The following is a 16,004-nucleotide window of genomic DNA, read 5'->3' as shown; positions in this document are numbered from 1 at the left end:
ACACATGGTTCTACCTCTATCTCTGCTCTATATCATGGCCTGTAGGAGAGGTCCACAAATGACAATGGTGGTACGCAAGTTGATTGACAGGCGCCGGGTGTTTGGGGGCGTAATGCCTGCATTTTCTTGGAGTGCCCTAGATAATACGGGTGGCTCCGGGCCATTGGCAGGGAGGGATGCCGATGCCATCAGTGGTCCCGATCTCCCCACAGCCATCGCACTGCAGAGTTAGTCTCAGCTTTCGTAGCACTACACATGGGGGTGTGGGGGGGATTCAATGGATGGTTGAATTAAGTTCTGTCACTTGTTTCTAGAACCTCCAGAATGAAACAGGGTATTGCTACATTCCGTGACTATTGCCCGCATGTGAATGGTCCTGATTGCTGTGATTAGGAGTGATGGGAAATGTTTAGCACTACAGATGGATTGCTGGTAAAATAATATTTACTTGTATAAAACATGGTCTGCAACCAGGAAACACACACATATACACATATACAATGCAATGGAATATATACTAAAAACAGTATGGAGGCAAGATTATAGCTCAATTATAAAACTAAAACAATAAAAAAAAATTATATAAAATGGAGTTGAGGATTTGTGAAACCTGCAGGTAGCGGCTCATTGAAAAAGCTCCATTTGGAGCGAAACGCGTTAGTGGACCTTTTGCCGCTCCTACCAGATGCCGTTTTGATGCCCCATCCAAACACCTATACCATCATCTCGACTATCTTCATACATTGGTAAGCTTATGAACATCAGGCTACAATCGGATCCTTGTTGCCGCTGGAAGCGCAGTCCCTTCACCAGGTATAGGAGATCAGTCACGGTGGGTGAGAGACGCAGTGCAGCACCACCTTACCAACAGATCATCTCCCTTGGAAGCCACAAACACCAGCTTTCTGTCAACGCAGGTGCGGCAGGTGAGAGAAGCTTGCCCTGCGGTGCATCACAGCGAAAGGGAGACACTGCCCCCTCCAAAACCTGGCGTATTACCAGCTATTGGGACCTCTGCTGTGATTTCCTGATTAAATACATCACTGCATTCACGGCAAGTAAAAAATGTCTAAAATTGACTATTAGTCAGGCAACACCTGGACAGAGCTCTACGTGTGGGCAACACCAGGACAGAGCTCTACCTGTGGGCAACACCTGGACAGAGCTCTACCTGTGGGCAACACCTGGACAGAGCTCTATGTGTGGGCAACACCAGGACAGAGCTCTACGTGTGGGCAACACCTGGACAGAGATCTACGTGTGGTCAACACCAGGACAGAGCTCTACGTGTGGGCAACACCAGGACAGAGCTCTACGTGTGGGCAACACCAGGACAGAGCTCTACGTGTGGGCAACACCAGGACAGAGATCTACGTGTGGGCAACACCAGGACAGAGATCTACGTGTGGGCAACACCAGGACAGAGCTCTACGTGTGGGCAACAACAGGACAGAGCTCTACGTGTGGTGCATCCACACATCTCTTTTATATTTCCACAAGATCAATTTAAATTCTATTAGCAGATTATCTTTTTATTATGCACTATGTGTATATAATTGATTTCATATAAATACTATTCGGTGGCCACCGTATCATATACCAGTGTTAATATATTTTATATTGTTTATTTTTTAATAAATACATTCTTATATTATAATTGATGCTTGTGATTCTTTACATCAGGGGTGTCCAAACTTTTTGTGACGTGGGCCAGATTTGGTGAAGTGTAAATGTGTGGGGGCCGACCATTCAGCCTGACATTCTTTGAATCATTAATCACATCAGAATGGTCCCCCACTCTGCCCTCATTCACTATGTCCCCCAGCCTGCCCCTTACCTGTATTACCCCCAGCCTGCCCCTATTCACTGTATGTCCCCCAGCCTGCCCCTATTCACTGTATGTCTCCCACCCTGCCCCTATTCACTGTATGTCCCCCACCCTGCCCCTCCTTCACTGTATGTCCCCCACCCTGCCCCTCCTTCACTGTATGTCCCCCATTCACTATATGTTCCCCACTCTGCACCCATTCACTCTGTCCCCCAGCCTGCCCCCTTCTCTTAATGTCCATCAGTGCATCCATTCATTGTATGTTCCCAAGCCTGACCCTCCTTCACTGTATGACTCCCACTCTGCCCCCATTCACTATGTACCCCACTCTGCCCCCATTCACTGTATGTCCCCCAGCCTGCCCCTGCTCCCCCTTCTCTGAATGGCCATCACTGCCTGCATTCACTGTATGTCCCCCAGCCTGACCCTCCTTCACTGTATGTCCCCCACTCTGCCCCCTACCTCCTTTGTATGTTTCCCAGCCCCTTGTGTGAGCCAGAGGAAGGAGAGGCAAAGCAGGCACTGCAAGGACAGGAGTTGCTTGGGCTCCTGCCCTCCTCCGCTCTGCATGTTACGGGAGCAAGCGTCCCCCTTGCTGCCCCCCAACCCAAACACTGCGGTCACTGTGATTGTGGAGTAAGGTGATATACGATTGCAGCAGCAGGGGTAGGACACCAAACACATCTGACTGTGGCAGCCAGCACCTCCTCACTGCAGCAGACAGCAGGGTAAAGGCGCGCTCGCCGGGGCCCACCTTTAGTGTCCTGTGCTTCCCACATCTGATGCTCTGCCCGCTTCCAGCTGGAAGCCGCTTGAAATGACAGCACGGGCCGCATTTGGCCCCCGGGCCTGTCTTTGGACCTGCTTTACATGGTATAACAATTACAGTATTTTTCGCACCATAAGACACACTTTTTTACCCAAAAAAAGTGGGGGGAAAAGTGTGTGCGTCTTATGGAGCGAATACTGCAAAAAACAATGTGCAAAAATTACGGGTTGCGGCCTACTCACCTCTCAGAAGCCGAGGGCCTCAATTTCGGTGGCCATCTGCGGCGCTGCTCTGGGGTGAGGATTCGGGGGTCGAGTGGCGTGTGAACATCCCGTCGACCCCCCGAAGGTGCACCAACCTTCTAGGGGCATGGTCATCAGCTCGGCCCCTGTTCCCTGGAGATGCTGTTTCTGCACTGCCTCATTCTGAGACATCTCCCATCCAGGCGCAGCGGCCATCTTGGGTGTGGAATCCTCAGGGCTGCCTCTTACCTGGGCTCACTGCTATCTGCCTCCAGGAGATGGTAAGAGGCACAGTGTGCCATCCCTCACCTCTACCATCCTGTCAGTGGGGGGCCCTGGTACTCCTTTCTGTTGCTGGGTCCCATTATAACATGAGGCAGCAGACAGCCTATGTGGCTAATGCTTCTGCTGCTTTCCAGGGACAGGTGCCGAACGCACCATTGTAATAACACATCCTACAAGGAAGGAGGGGGTGGGCCCCTACAATCTTTAGGCCCCTGGGCAACTGCCCATTAAGCCCAATGGGAAATATGGGGAGGGGAGCAGGCATTACACTATTTGGTTCAGAATTTTTTTTTCTGTTTTCCACCTCTAAAACTAGGTGTGTCTTATGGTCAGGTGCGTCCTATAGAGCGAAGAATACAGTACATAAATTAGTGCAGTGCTTCCATACAATTTCCCTTTCTTTGTTAAATGTCCTGTGTGGTTTTAATCACATTACTAGCTGGGTCCAGTGTGTGATGCGGGTTTCTGATCTTTTATTTCAGCTCCAACACGTATCTGCTCATCTTGGGGCCTTCATCTGGGAGATGCAGTGCATTAAACAAAGAAAGCCGGGTCACCTGACCAAGAAGAGCAAAGAAGCGCACAAAGCAGCAGCAGCACCTGAGGTACGAACAGAGAACAGACGGGTCGAGGCTGGTAAGTAAAGCAAGGTCTGTCTGTGGGAGAGGCGCCTGGCGATCAGAGGTAAATCAAAAACTAAGACCATTACCAGCGCATGTAGTGCAGCGACAGCAGAACTAGGGCAACATACTCGGGGAGAGCAGCGGCTGCGCTGACTGGGTGACTGCTAGGTCCGGACCGACACAGCATCACATTATCTTCCCCTCCCCCGCAGTCCTACCCGGGCAGCTAGGATACAACATCCAAGGTCATATCTGACTGACCAATGATCATCATCTGGATGCAATCAACTAATGATTCATATCTGGATACAACCGACGGGACGCCGCAGGCTGCACCAGAAACCAACACCAGCCAATTACTCATTTACATACTTTGGAAATAAAAACTCAAATGTTGGACTTTTTCAGAGTAAAGGAGCCCACACACGCACCGTTCCCGGCGTGCGTTGTGGGCTTAACTAGCACACATAGCATCGCATCGTATGCCTTGTGCATGCGATGCTATGCGATAAAAAGCTAGTACAAAAAGTATGTGCAGCACATACTTTTTGTACTGTGCGATGAGGTGCCGCGGGAGCGTGCACCCCATCGCCGGATTGGTGCGTGTGTGGGCTCCATAAGACGGATCGCTGCTCGTTATCAATACTAACGAGCCACTAGGTCAGGGGTTCCCAATCTTTATTGATTCACGGCACCCTAGAGAATCAGAATTTTTTTCACGGCACCCTAGGTCCCAAAAAAATTAAGTAGATTGTGTTTATATGCGATTCTTAGCGGCAGTTATGTGGTAAAGGGCAGGATTTGCTTCTGTTTGTACACATTCTATGATTGGCAGCCACCAGCACTGGTTTTGCTCATAAATAATTAACCATTAATAATTTGAGTTGGTCCTGGACCACCAAGCCGCGGCACCCCTGCATGTGTCCCGAGGCACCCCAGGGAGCCGCGGCACACAGTTTGGGAACCACTGCACTAGCTGCAGGTTTGAACATTCGCCTTTTCCACAAATCCTCAATTCCATTTTTAGATCTTTTTATTGTTTTAGTTTTATAATTTAGCTCTAATCTTGCCTCAATAATGTTTTTATTATATGTTTCATTGCATTGCATATGTGTATATACACTGAGTGACCAAATTATTATGACCACCCCCTCAATACAATGTTGGACCACCTTTTGCCCTTAATACTGCGTGGATTCTTCTTGGCATGGACTCTATGAGATGTTGGTAGGTGGTATGAGGAATTTGAGACCATATCCGATGAACTGCACTTTCCAATTCCTTAAGATTTGATGCTCCTGGATCCAGCTGCCTGATGGACGTTCGATCTCATCCCACAGATTCTCAACTGGATTGAGATCTGGTGATTGTGCAGCCAACTAAGCAAGGTAAAGTCTCCTTCATGCTCTTCGGACCATCTGCGGACAATGCCAGCTTTATGACAGGGAGCATTGTCCTGCTGGAAGTATCCATCCCCAGCAGGGTACACCATTAACATAACAGGAGGTACTTGATCTGCGATAACACTCAAATACCCTTGGCCATTCAGATGTTGTTCCACAGGAATCAAAGGACCCATACAATGCCAAGCAAACATCCCCCAAACCACAACATTGCCTCCACCAGCTTGGTGTTGTGGCAATGCAGTTAGGGTCCAGGCTTTCGTGCTGTTTTCTCCGTATTCGCACTCTGCCATCTGCATGGTGTAATTGAAAACACGATTCATCGGACCACATGACCCTTTTCCAGTCATCTACTGTCCAATCCTTGTGCTCCTTTGTGAACTGGAGACGCCTCATCTTGTTCAAGGCAGACAGTAGAGGCTTTCTAACAGGTCATCGGCTTCCATAGCCTATACGGTGTAATGTGCGGAGAACAGATCATTCAGAGACCATGGCAGTTGCTCCTTGAATAAGATTCCCCGCAATGTGACGGACTGTTGCTCTTCTGTTGGACTGGACAACTCTGGCGAGTCTCCTTTCAGATCGAGCATTCAGTAGCCTGTGATGACCACAAGCCTGACGGTGAGACCCAGTTTTCTGCTTGTGTAGTCCACTCTATGTAAACATTAATAACTGCTGCTCTCGAACCCTTCACAGGTGCAGCCGTTTTGCTGATACTGGTTGCGACAGTTGGAGCGCCTACAATCATCCTGCGTTCAAACTCCGTTAAATCACATTGTTTGCCCATTTCTTCCCAAGCAACACAGTGCAATTGATGCTTCACTTGTCCTGCATTCCCTTTTTATAGCTCACCCTCTAGTGGTAACAACGTGAAGTGATGGCCGATCTGCGTTCAAGTGGTCATAATAATTTGGCCACTCAGTGTATGTGTACTGTTTTCAGATACAGACCATTTTTTAAACCAGTAAATATTCTTTTACCCAGCAATCCATCTGTAGTGCTAAACATTTCCCATCCCCTCCTAATCACAGCAATCAGGACCATTCACATGCCGGCAATAGTCACGGAATGTAGCAATACCATGTTTCCTTCTGCAAGTTATAGAAACAAGTGACAGATTGTATTTATACTGTAACAACATCACACTGCCCGATTACCATCACTCCGCCCCACTACAGCATGTTAGAGATAGGGTACTGAGCAATGTTTACCACAACAAACCATTTCTACATAACAAATCAGGGAGAACAGCCTAAGTCACAGGCAGCACTACCCGGAGCATATATAGAGACATAACAACACGCTCGGTGCGCAGGTAATCACCGCATTTCCTTGAATTCATTTCTTCTTTTGCACAGCTGCAATAGCATTTGCAGACGTGCATATGGGCAGTAATGTACTTGTATGGAATGGCATGTATCTGTTTGCTGGGCTCTAAAAACTCAAGGCCCAGCGATCAGGTCTGAATTAGGCCCTAAGAACATAGGAACGGCTTCTCACCTGTGTGAGTTCTCTCATGTCGAACAAGCTGTGATTTCAGGGCAAAACATTTCCCACACTTAGAACATAGAAATGGCTTCTCCCCTGTGTGAGTTCTCTCATGTCGAACAAGCTGTGATTTCCGGGCAAAACATTTCCCACACTTAGAACATAGAAATGGCTTCTCCCCTGTGTGAGTTCTCTCATGTTGGACAAGCAGTGATTTCCGGGCAAAACATTTCCCACACTTAGAACATGGAAATGGCTTCTCACCTGTGTGAATTCTCTCATGTTGGACAAGCTGTGATTTTGTGGTAAAGGATTTCCCACACTCAGAACATGGAAATGGCTTCTCACCTGTGTGAGTTCTCTCATGTTGGACAAGACATGATTTTGTGGTAAAGGATTTCCCACACTCAGAACATGGAAATGGCTTCTCTGCTGTGTGAGTTCTCTCATGTTGGACAAGATGTGATTTCATGGTAAAATATTTCCCACACTCAGAACATGGAAATGGCTTCTCACCTGTGTGAATTCTCTCATGTCGGACAAGTTGTGATTTCGTAGTAAAATATTTCCCACACTCAGAACATGGAAATGGCTTCTCACCTGTGTGACTTCTCTCATGTCGGACAAGTTTTGATTTCGTGGTAAAAGATTTCTCACACTCAGAACATGGAAATGGTTTCACTCCTGTGTGAGTTCTCACATGTATGACAAGCGTTGATATCCGGGTGAAATATTTCCCACACTCAGAACATGGAAATGGCTTCTCACCTGTGTGAGTTCTCTGATGATGGACAAGATGTGATTTCCAGGTAAAATATTTCCCACACTCAGAACATCGAAATGGCTTCTCACTTGTGTGACTTCTCTGATGTATAACAAGTACTGATTTTGAGATAAAAGAATTTCCACACTCAGAACATGTAAATGGCTTCTCATCCGTGTGCGTTTTAACATGTATAACAAGATGTGATTTCAGGGAAAAACATTTCCCACAATTAAAACATGAAAATGGCTTCTTTCCTGTATGACTTCTCTGATGTCTAATAAAAGCTGACTGATTTATAAAACATGTACCACACTCAGAACAGGTAAACATGTTAGCACCTGTATGAGCTGCTCTATGTGTAGCAGTATCTGAGTTACCAGGAGAATAGTCCTCAGAATCAGAAGTATCAGGTGATTTATCTGCACTGTGAGGCACTGGCTGTATATTTAGGGTAATGGAGGTTTCTTCTGGAGAATCCTGTGTGATATTATCTTCTGTTTTATAATCTGGAGACAGAATAAGACGTCCCTCCGAGGTATTCCTGCTTCTGTGTCCATCTGCTGGAAATAACATACAGATATAGAAATATCGCTCTTACCCTTTCCCCTCACCCATTTCATACTATCAATGAGTACAAGTTATTCCGTTATAAATACTTTCCTACAGTACTAAATATCATGCAGCAAATAATGGGATTTATGTAGATGAGGTAACCCTTATTATATTAGTGCATTGGGAGACACTGAGTATTGGGAGCCGGGCAGTGTAAGTGTTAGTCTGTAGTGACAGAGGAGGGCGCGGGATAAGAGGCCGCAGTAGCGACAGAGGAGGGCGCGGGCTAAGAGGCCGCTGTAGCGACCGAGGAGGGCGCGGGATAAGAGGCCGCTGTAGCGACCGAGGAGGGCGCGGGATAAGAGGCCGCTGTAGCGACAGAGGAGGGCGCGGGATAAGAGGCCGCTGTAGCGACAGAGGAGGGCGCGGGATAAGAGGCCGCTGTAGCGACAGAGGAGGGCGCGGGATAAGAGGCCGCTGTAGCGACAGAGGAGGGCGCGGGATAAGAGGCCGCTGTAGCGACAGAGGAGGGCGCGGGATAAGAGGCCGCTGTAGCGACAGAGGAGGGCGCGGGATAAGAGGCCGCTGTAGCGACAGAGGAGGGCGCGGGATAAGAGGCCGCTGTAGCGACAGAGGAGGGCGCGGGATAAGAGGCCGCTGTAGCGACAGAGGAGGGCTCGGGATAAGAGGCCGCTGTAGCGACAGAGGAGGGCGCGGGATAAGAGGCCGCTGTAGCGACAGAGGAGGGCGCGGGATAAGAGGCCGCTGTAGCGACAGAGGAGGGCTCGGGATAAGAGGCCGCTGTAGCGACAGAGGAGGGCGCGGGATAAGAGGCCGCTGTAGCGACAGAGGAGGGCGCGGGATAAGAGGCCGCTGTAGCGACAGAGGAGGGCGCGGGATAAGAGGCCGCTGTAGCGACAGAGGAGGGCGCGGGATAAGAGGCCGCTGTAGCGACAGAGGAGGGCGCGGGATAAGAGGACGCTGTAGCGACAGAGGAGGGCGCGGGATAAGAGGCCGCTGTAGCGACAGAGGAGGGCGCGGGATAAGAGGACGCTGTAGTGACAGAGGAGGGTGGGGGATAAGAGGACGCTGTAGTGACAGAGGAGGGCGCGGGATAAGAGGCCGCTGTAGTGACAGAGGAGGGTGCGGGATAAGAGGCCGCTGTAGTGACAGAGGAGGGTGGGGGATAAGAGGACGCTGTAGTGACAGAGGAGGGTGCAGGTTAAGAGGACGCTGTAGTGACAGAACAAGGAGAATATGTGACTCTCTGTAATAAGTGATTATTTCTCACCTGTGCTGATATCTGTAGGGATTTCCTCCTCCTTCCACTGCTGATCCCTCCTCACATCCGTCGATTCTTTGGCTTCTTTAGCTTCTACTTTAATATCAGTCACAACAGTCTCTTCTTCTCCTTCTGTGTCTTCTACCTTAATATCAGTCAGGCCTCCACCCTAAATAACAGTAATATATCAATGTATGAGACACACACAGCTTCTCTACAGATCATGTAGTGAGAACTCACTATGGTATATCCCACCTACCTGATCCTCCTGTGGTGTTCTGTGAGTCTCCTCTGTACAGTGCTGGGAATACAGAGGACGGGGACAACTCTCTGGGGTATCTCTGGTACTGGGCCCATCTGTAGGAGACACACAGTGACTGAGGACATGGTATATATGTGATTATCCTGGGAATACAGAGGACGGGGACATCTCTCTGGGGTATCTCTGGTACTGGGCCCATCTGTAGGAGACACACAGTGACTGAGGACATGGTATATATGTGATTATCCTGGGAATACGGAGGACGGGGGCATCTCTCTGGGGTATCTCTGTTACTGGGTCCATCTGTACGAGACACACAGTGACTGAGGACATTGTATATATGTGATTATCCTGGGAATACAGAGGACGGGGGCATCTCTCTGGGGTATCTCTGTTACTGGGCCCATCTGTACGAGACACACAGTGACTGAGGACATGGTATATATGTGATTATCCTGGGAATACAGAGGACAGGGACATCTCTCTGGGGTATCTCTGTTACTGGGCCCATCTGTAGGAGACACGCAGTGACTGAGGACACTGTATATATGTGATTATCCTGGGAATACAGAGGACAGGGGCATCTCTCTGGGGTATCTCTGTTACTGGCCCCATCTGTAGGAGACACACAGTGACTGAGGACATGGTATATATGTGATTATCCTGGGAATACAGAGGATGGGGACATCTCTCTGGGGTATCTCTGTTACTGGGCCCATCTGTAGGAGACACGCAGTGACTGAGGACATGGTATATATGTGATTATCCTGGGAATACAGAGGACGGGGACATCTCTCTGGGGTATCTCTGTTACTGGGCCCATCTGTAGGAGACACACAGTGACTGAGGACATGGTATATATGTGATTATCCTGGGAATACAGAGGACGGGGACATCTCTCTGGGGTATCTCTGTTACTGGGCCCATCTGTAGGAGACACACAGTGACTGAGAACATGGTATATATGTGATTATCCTGGGAATACAGAGGACGGGGACATCTCTCTGGGGTATCTCTGTTACTGGGCCCATCTGTAGGAGACACACAGTGACTGAGAACATGGTATATATGTGATTATCCTGGGAATACAGAGGACGGGGACATCTCTCTGGGGTATCCCGGTTACTGGGCCATCTGTAGGAGACACGCAGTGACTGAGGACATGGTATATATGTGATTATCCTGGGAATACAGAGGACGGGGACATCTCTCTGGGGTATATCTGTTACTGGGCCCATCTGTAGGAGACACACAGTGACTGAGGACATGGTATATATGTGATTATCCTGGGAATACAGAGGACGGGGACATCTCTCTGGGGTATCTCTGTTACTAGGCCCATCTGTAGGAGACACGCAGTGACTGAGGACATGGTATATATGTGATTATCCTGGGAATACAGAGGACGGGGACATCTCTCTGGGGTATATCTGTTACTGGGCCCATCTGCAGGAGACACGCAGTGACTGAATTAATGCTACATATATATACACATCAGATTATCTCCAGTAGGACGGGTCATGAATCCAGTAGCCTACCAGGTGACATTACCACTATTTCTATGTATCTCTTTCCATATATCTTTGGAAACCATTCATGATCAGTGGTCTCAGCAATCATCTCTTTCCAGAGCTCCCAAAAATCTACTACATCTAGTAGCTGGTTAATTAGAACATGTAAAATATACCGGGCAATTATACACAATGACTCACAAATGTGTATGTGATTATTACTCACCTGTGCCTGTATCTGTAGGGATTTCCTCCTCCTTACACTGCTGATCCATCTCCTCTTCTCCCTCTATATCCTCTACCGTAACATCACACAGATCTTCCCCCCTAATTACATATATAAAATCACACACATCTTACAGTCACTATTTATAAATGTAATCTCTCTCACCTTCTGCTTCTATTAGTTGGGGATTTATCTCTAAATCCAGGCATCCCCCCCTCCCATTAGATGAAGATCCAATTAGTAATAATACAGGAATCCAACAAACATAAAACACATCACCCTTCTCCTATAACTTTCAAAAACCTTTAATCATGCAGGATGGAATGCAGACCCTGTAACAACCCAGCCTCCATCTAGGTTATCTGTCTCTTAAACAACCTCACCCCTCTGACAATAGCAGAAACATGGCTCACACTAATCAGACACTGCCTCACCTGAAGCCATCTCACACAGCGCTCTCCACCTCACTCACACTTCTGATCTTTTGTGCAGCACGTAAGATCAGAAGATTCAGCTAAAGATCCACGGGAGCGCGGATCGGGCCAAAATCGGACGATTTTCGACCGATTATCGGTAAACATCGGACAATATATCAGCCGATTTATCGGCCCAAAAATCGTTCTAGTGTGTGGGCACCTTTAGAGTTTTTCTGAGGATATATTCCAAAAGCTGGGACTCTCCCCCTTTGATGGACACTAGTAGCTTGTCTCTATTGTTCCCAGAACCAGAGATATCAGCCTCCCAGCAGCTGGTTACTGCTCCAGCTCCACACACCTGGTATGTAGTTGTAGATACTCGTTGACAGATTGCTCTGCATCCTGAACTCTGATCCCCTAGTCCCCAATACCATTTGGTAGGTGGGATATTCTAGTTTTTAATTCCATTATAATCTAAGAAATCTATTTCCAGGAACTGGAGATATCTGCAGTCAAGCAAGCTGTCCTCCCACCAGAAAATTATGAATAATAAGCCCACTCCACTATACACCCCTCCTCTGCATATTAAACATCCTCTACCATCCTGGAAGTTATGTATCAGGGCCCCTTCATTCAGCCCAATGCCCCCTTCTCCCACCTCATCTCCCAGCATCTGTGCAGTAAAGGGGTACTTAGTGGAAATTACTGATCCAGGCCCTACATGCTGAGCGGTGGATATAATACCCACTACCACCCGCGGGACATCAAAGCTTCCCCCACCCCTATCGCTGGAGGATCTGTAGGGGCCCCAATATATTGCTATGCCCAGGGGTCTACACTGCTGTTGACGCCCCTGCATGTATGTATGTACAGGGCCGTCTTAACCATCTAGTGGGCCCCTGGGCAAAATATTTTTTAGGGCCCCCTCTCCTCCTCACAACACCTCTCCACCCACCTATGTGCAGCAGCATCGGGGGGCACTGGGGGCTTGAAGTAGCTACCTGGGCAGCATGTGGCGGGGATCCAGGCACAACTGTCAGCGGACGTCCAGGCAGAGGCAGTGGTGACCCAGCAGTGATCCAGGCAGTGAGAGAGCTGGGAGCTTGATTTAGCTATCCAAGCGGCATGTGGTGGGGATCCAGGCAGCCACTGTCAGCGGACATCCAGGCAGCTCGCTCAGATCTTGATGTACAGTAGCGCTATTTGCCACCGGGCGGGAAGCGCTGCAGATTTTGAAAAGACTGCCTGGACACTAATTGGCTGAGCATCCGGCCAATCAGCGTCCGGACAGACTTTTCAAAATTAACAGCGCTTCCCACTCAGCAAATAGCGCTACATCAAGGTCTGAGTAGCCGCTGCCTGGACAGCCACTGACAGCTGCTGCCTGGATCCCAGACACACGCTGCCCTTATTGCTACGTAAAGCCCATGCTGCCTGGATCAAGGCTGAGTCGCCGCTGACAGCTGCTGCCTAAATCCCCGACATAAGCCACCCGGATTGCTACATCAAGCCCCCCACTGCCTGGATCACTGCTGAGTCGCCGCTGACAGCTGCTGCCTAAATCCCCGACATAAGCCACCCGGATTGCTACATCAAGCCCCCCACTGCCTGGATCACTGCTGAGTCGCCGCTGACAGCTGCTGCCTAAATCCCCGACATAAGCCACCCGGATTGCTACATCAAGCCCCCCACTGCCTGGATCACTGCTGAGTCGCCGCTGACAGCTGCTGCCTAAATCCCCGACATAAGCCACCCGGATTGCTACATCAAGCCCCCCACTGCCTGGATCACTGCTGAGTCGCCGCTGACAGCTGCTGCCTAAATCCCCGACATAAGCCACCCGGATTGCTACATCAAGCCCCCCACTGCCTGGATCACTGCTGAGTCGCCGCTGACAGCTGCTGCCCAGATCCCCGACACAACCCACCCAGATTGCTACATCAAGCCCCCCACTGCCTGGATCACCGCCGCTGTTGCGTCACCTCGGACAGTCGCTGCCTGGTTTCCCATCACCCGCCGCCATTCTCCAGGACAGTGCTGTCTTCCCCATTGGGGTGGGCCCCTACAACCCTTGGGCCACTGGGCAACTGCCCATTAAGCCCAATGGGAAAGACGGCCCTGCGTATGTATGTATGTATGTATATATTATTATTATTTATATACATTTGGTCTATCTATAATACTTTAACTGACCCGGCATATACTGGGTCACCTAAGTGTCCATCTCCGTACTTTGCTCCACCCCTCTGGAAACCCCCTTCTGAAAATCCTGCGTTTGCCCTGCCTGACAGGAGGATATCATTCCAGCGGGGGGAAGTATTAGCTGAACTGTGGCCGCTGCAAATTCTCAGCCCTGATTTATACACATATTTATCAGTATAAGAGCCCAGTGCTGGTGCCCATCTACACCATAATAACTGCTATATAAAGAGGAATAATACTGTGCCACAGGGGCCACACACTGCTGGTAACAAGCCTATGGCAGAGGGTGGGACAGGCCCGGGCCCCAGTCACTGTATTGGGATATACAGCTATGATGTCCCACCTCAGCCACAGCCCACGTGTAAGGCCGGGAGGCGCCGTGTCCCCAGCAGCAGCAGCTCCCGGGCCGCGTCACACAGACACTGACTGTGTATCTATGTTACCCGCTCCTCCCCATCGCTCACCTACCGTCTGTAGGTACTCTCACCCTTACACAACAGCAGGTTACACACACGCCTCAATTCCCGGTAAAGGGCGCCTCCAATCAGCCGGATTGTGCGTTTCCGCGAACTTCAGTGCTGAGGGCCTCTGCGCCCCACTGTACTTCCGGGCTCTGCGTTCCACTTACTTCCGGGTTATGCGGTTCAGTCTACTTCCGGATTGTGCGTTCCATTGTACTCCGCCCCCATTATGAGTTAATGCAGGGCCCGGAAATGTTTTTGAGTTTGGCCGCCCAATCGCCCATAACAGGTTGCTGATTGTCGAGGAGGCAGCAGAGAGGACCCAGTGTTGTGTCCGGCAGCGTCAGGTAATCACATCTAGTATTATTGTTACACTATAATCTATTACTGTTTTATAGGTGGCGCAGACTGTTGTGCTCTGTGGTTATAATGCAGGTGGAGCAGACTCTGGTGTCCCGCTGTAGACCAGACTGTTGTGCCCTGTGACTGTAGTACCAGACCCACATACAGGACCCTTCCCATAGGGACACAGTTCCCAGCTCCTGGGCTTCACACTTTCATGTATAGTAATATATAGTAATGCATGTAGGGTTGCAGTCACTTTTGTTAATAAGGACGTGTATCATGGGGTCACCCATACCTCCCAACTTTTGATTTGTAGAAATAGGGACACTCGCGTGGCGAAGCCGCGCGAGTGCCCGAAAAGGGGGCGGGGCGTATGCAAAATGAGGGCGCGGCTTATGCTAATTAGCCGCAACCTCATTTTCATACGAGAATAGACGCTGTGCGCATGCGCACAGCGTCTATTCTACTAGATTGGGGGGTCTCCCAACTGCCACCCCCCGCAGCGGGACAATGCCTGCCACGGGTGGGACAGCGGGACAGGACCCGAAAATCGGGACTGTCCCTCTAAAATCGTGACAGTTGGGAGGTATGCATTACCATAGATTACTATATATTACTATGCATGAAAGTGTGAAGCCCAGGAGCTGGGAACTGTGTCCCTTTGGGAAGGGTCCTGTATGTAGGTCTGGTATGTTAAAACAGAAATAACGCATCAACAATTCTATACTTTTGTTATACTCTGTTTTCTCAAATATTGTTATTTATTGCTGCAGGTGGCGTTAGCTTGTTGCCTACCCTTTGTTAGTGTTCACTCTAGTGCTGCTTTCCCACTGCAGACCCGTTTAAAGTACTGGTAATCTTAAATGGTATTTAAAACGGTATTAGCATTCCCACTGCAGCAGATTACCGTTTTAAATACCATTTAAGTACCATTCCCATTGCAGGTAAAACAATTAAGCTGTTCAAAACGTTTTTACAGCAGAAATGAGTCCCTGTCATTTCAAATGGGCTTTTCAGGGTTAAAAAAGCACACACCTATGATGTTTTCACAGTATAAAAGGAGGGGTAGGGGCCAGGACGGATTAGTGCAGCAATCACCTAGGGATGGCCATTGTTGCCATTGTCATCGATGGTTGCCATCGATGGCAATTCTGCAACTGGCCATCGATAGTGCTAAACTATGCTATGGTTGACCATCGATATTTTTACATATCGATGGTCATCCATTATGTTTGGATGATTGGCCTGTGGGCCAATCAAAACACAGGGGCAGGGCTTCGCGGGTGTCGGGGGTTCTCCCCCATCGATGGCTAAAGTATTCGACATCGGCCATGAACCATCGA

The 16,004-nt window shown here is 49.2% G+C and overlaps 1 protein-coding gene across 1 annotated transcript in view; it reads right to left on the bottom strand.

Moving 5' to 3' along the window:
* Positions 1-2,203: 2,203 nt before the first annotated feature.
* LOC146010069 (uncharacterized) overlaps positions 2,204-16,004 on the bottom strand; it is a 146,784-nt gene continuing 132,983 nt past the window's right edge. Inside the window, exon 6 of the mRNA XM_083150943.1 lies at positions 2,204-7,658. Within this exon, the coding sequence (XP_083007069.1) occupies positions 6,625-7,658 (1,034 nt within the window). The 3' untranslated portion in view covers positions 2,204-6,624. The remainder of the gene's footprint in view (positions 7,659-16,004) is intronic.

The sequence above is a fragment of the Crinia signifera genome, chromosome 6 (genome assembly GCF_055691185.1).
Source record: "Crinia signifera chromosome 6, ASM5569118v1, whole genome shotgun sequence".
NCBI lineage: Eukaryota > Metazoa > Chordata > Amphibia > Anura > Myobatrachidae > Crinia > Crinia signifera.
This window is presented reverse-complemented; position numbering and strand designations above follow the sequence as displayed.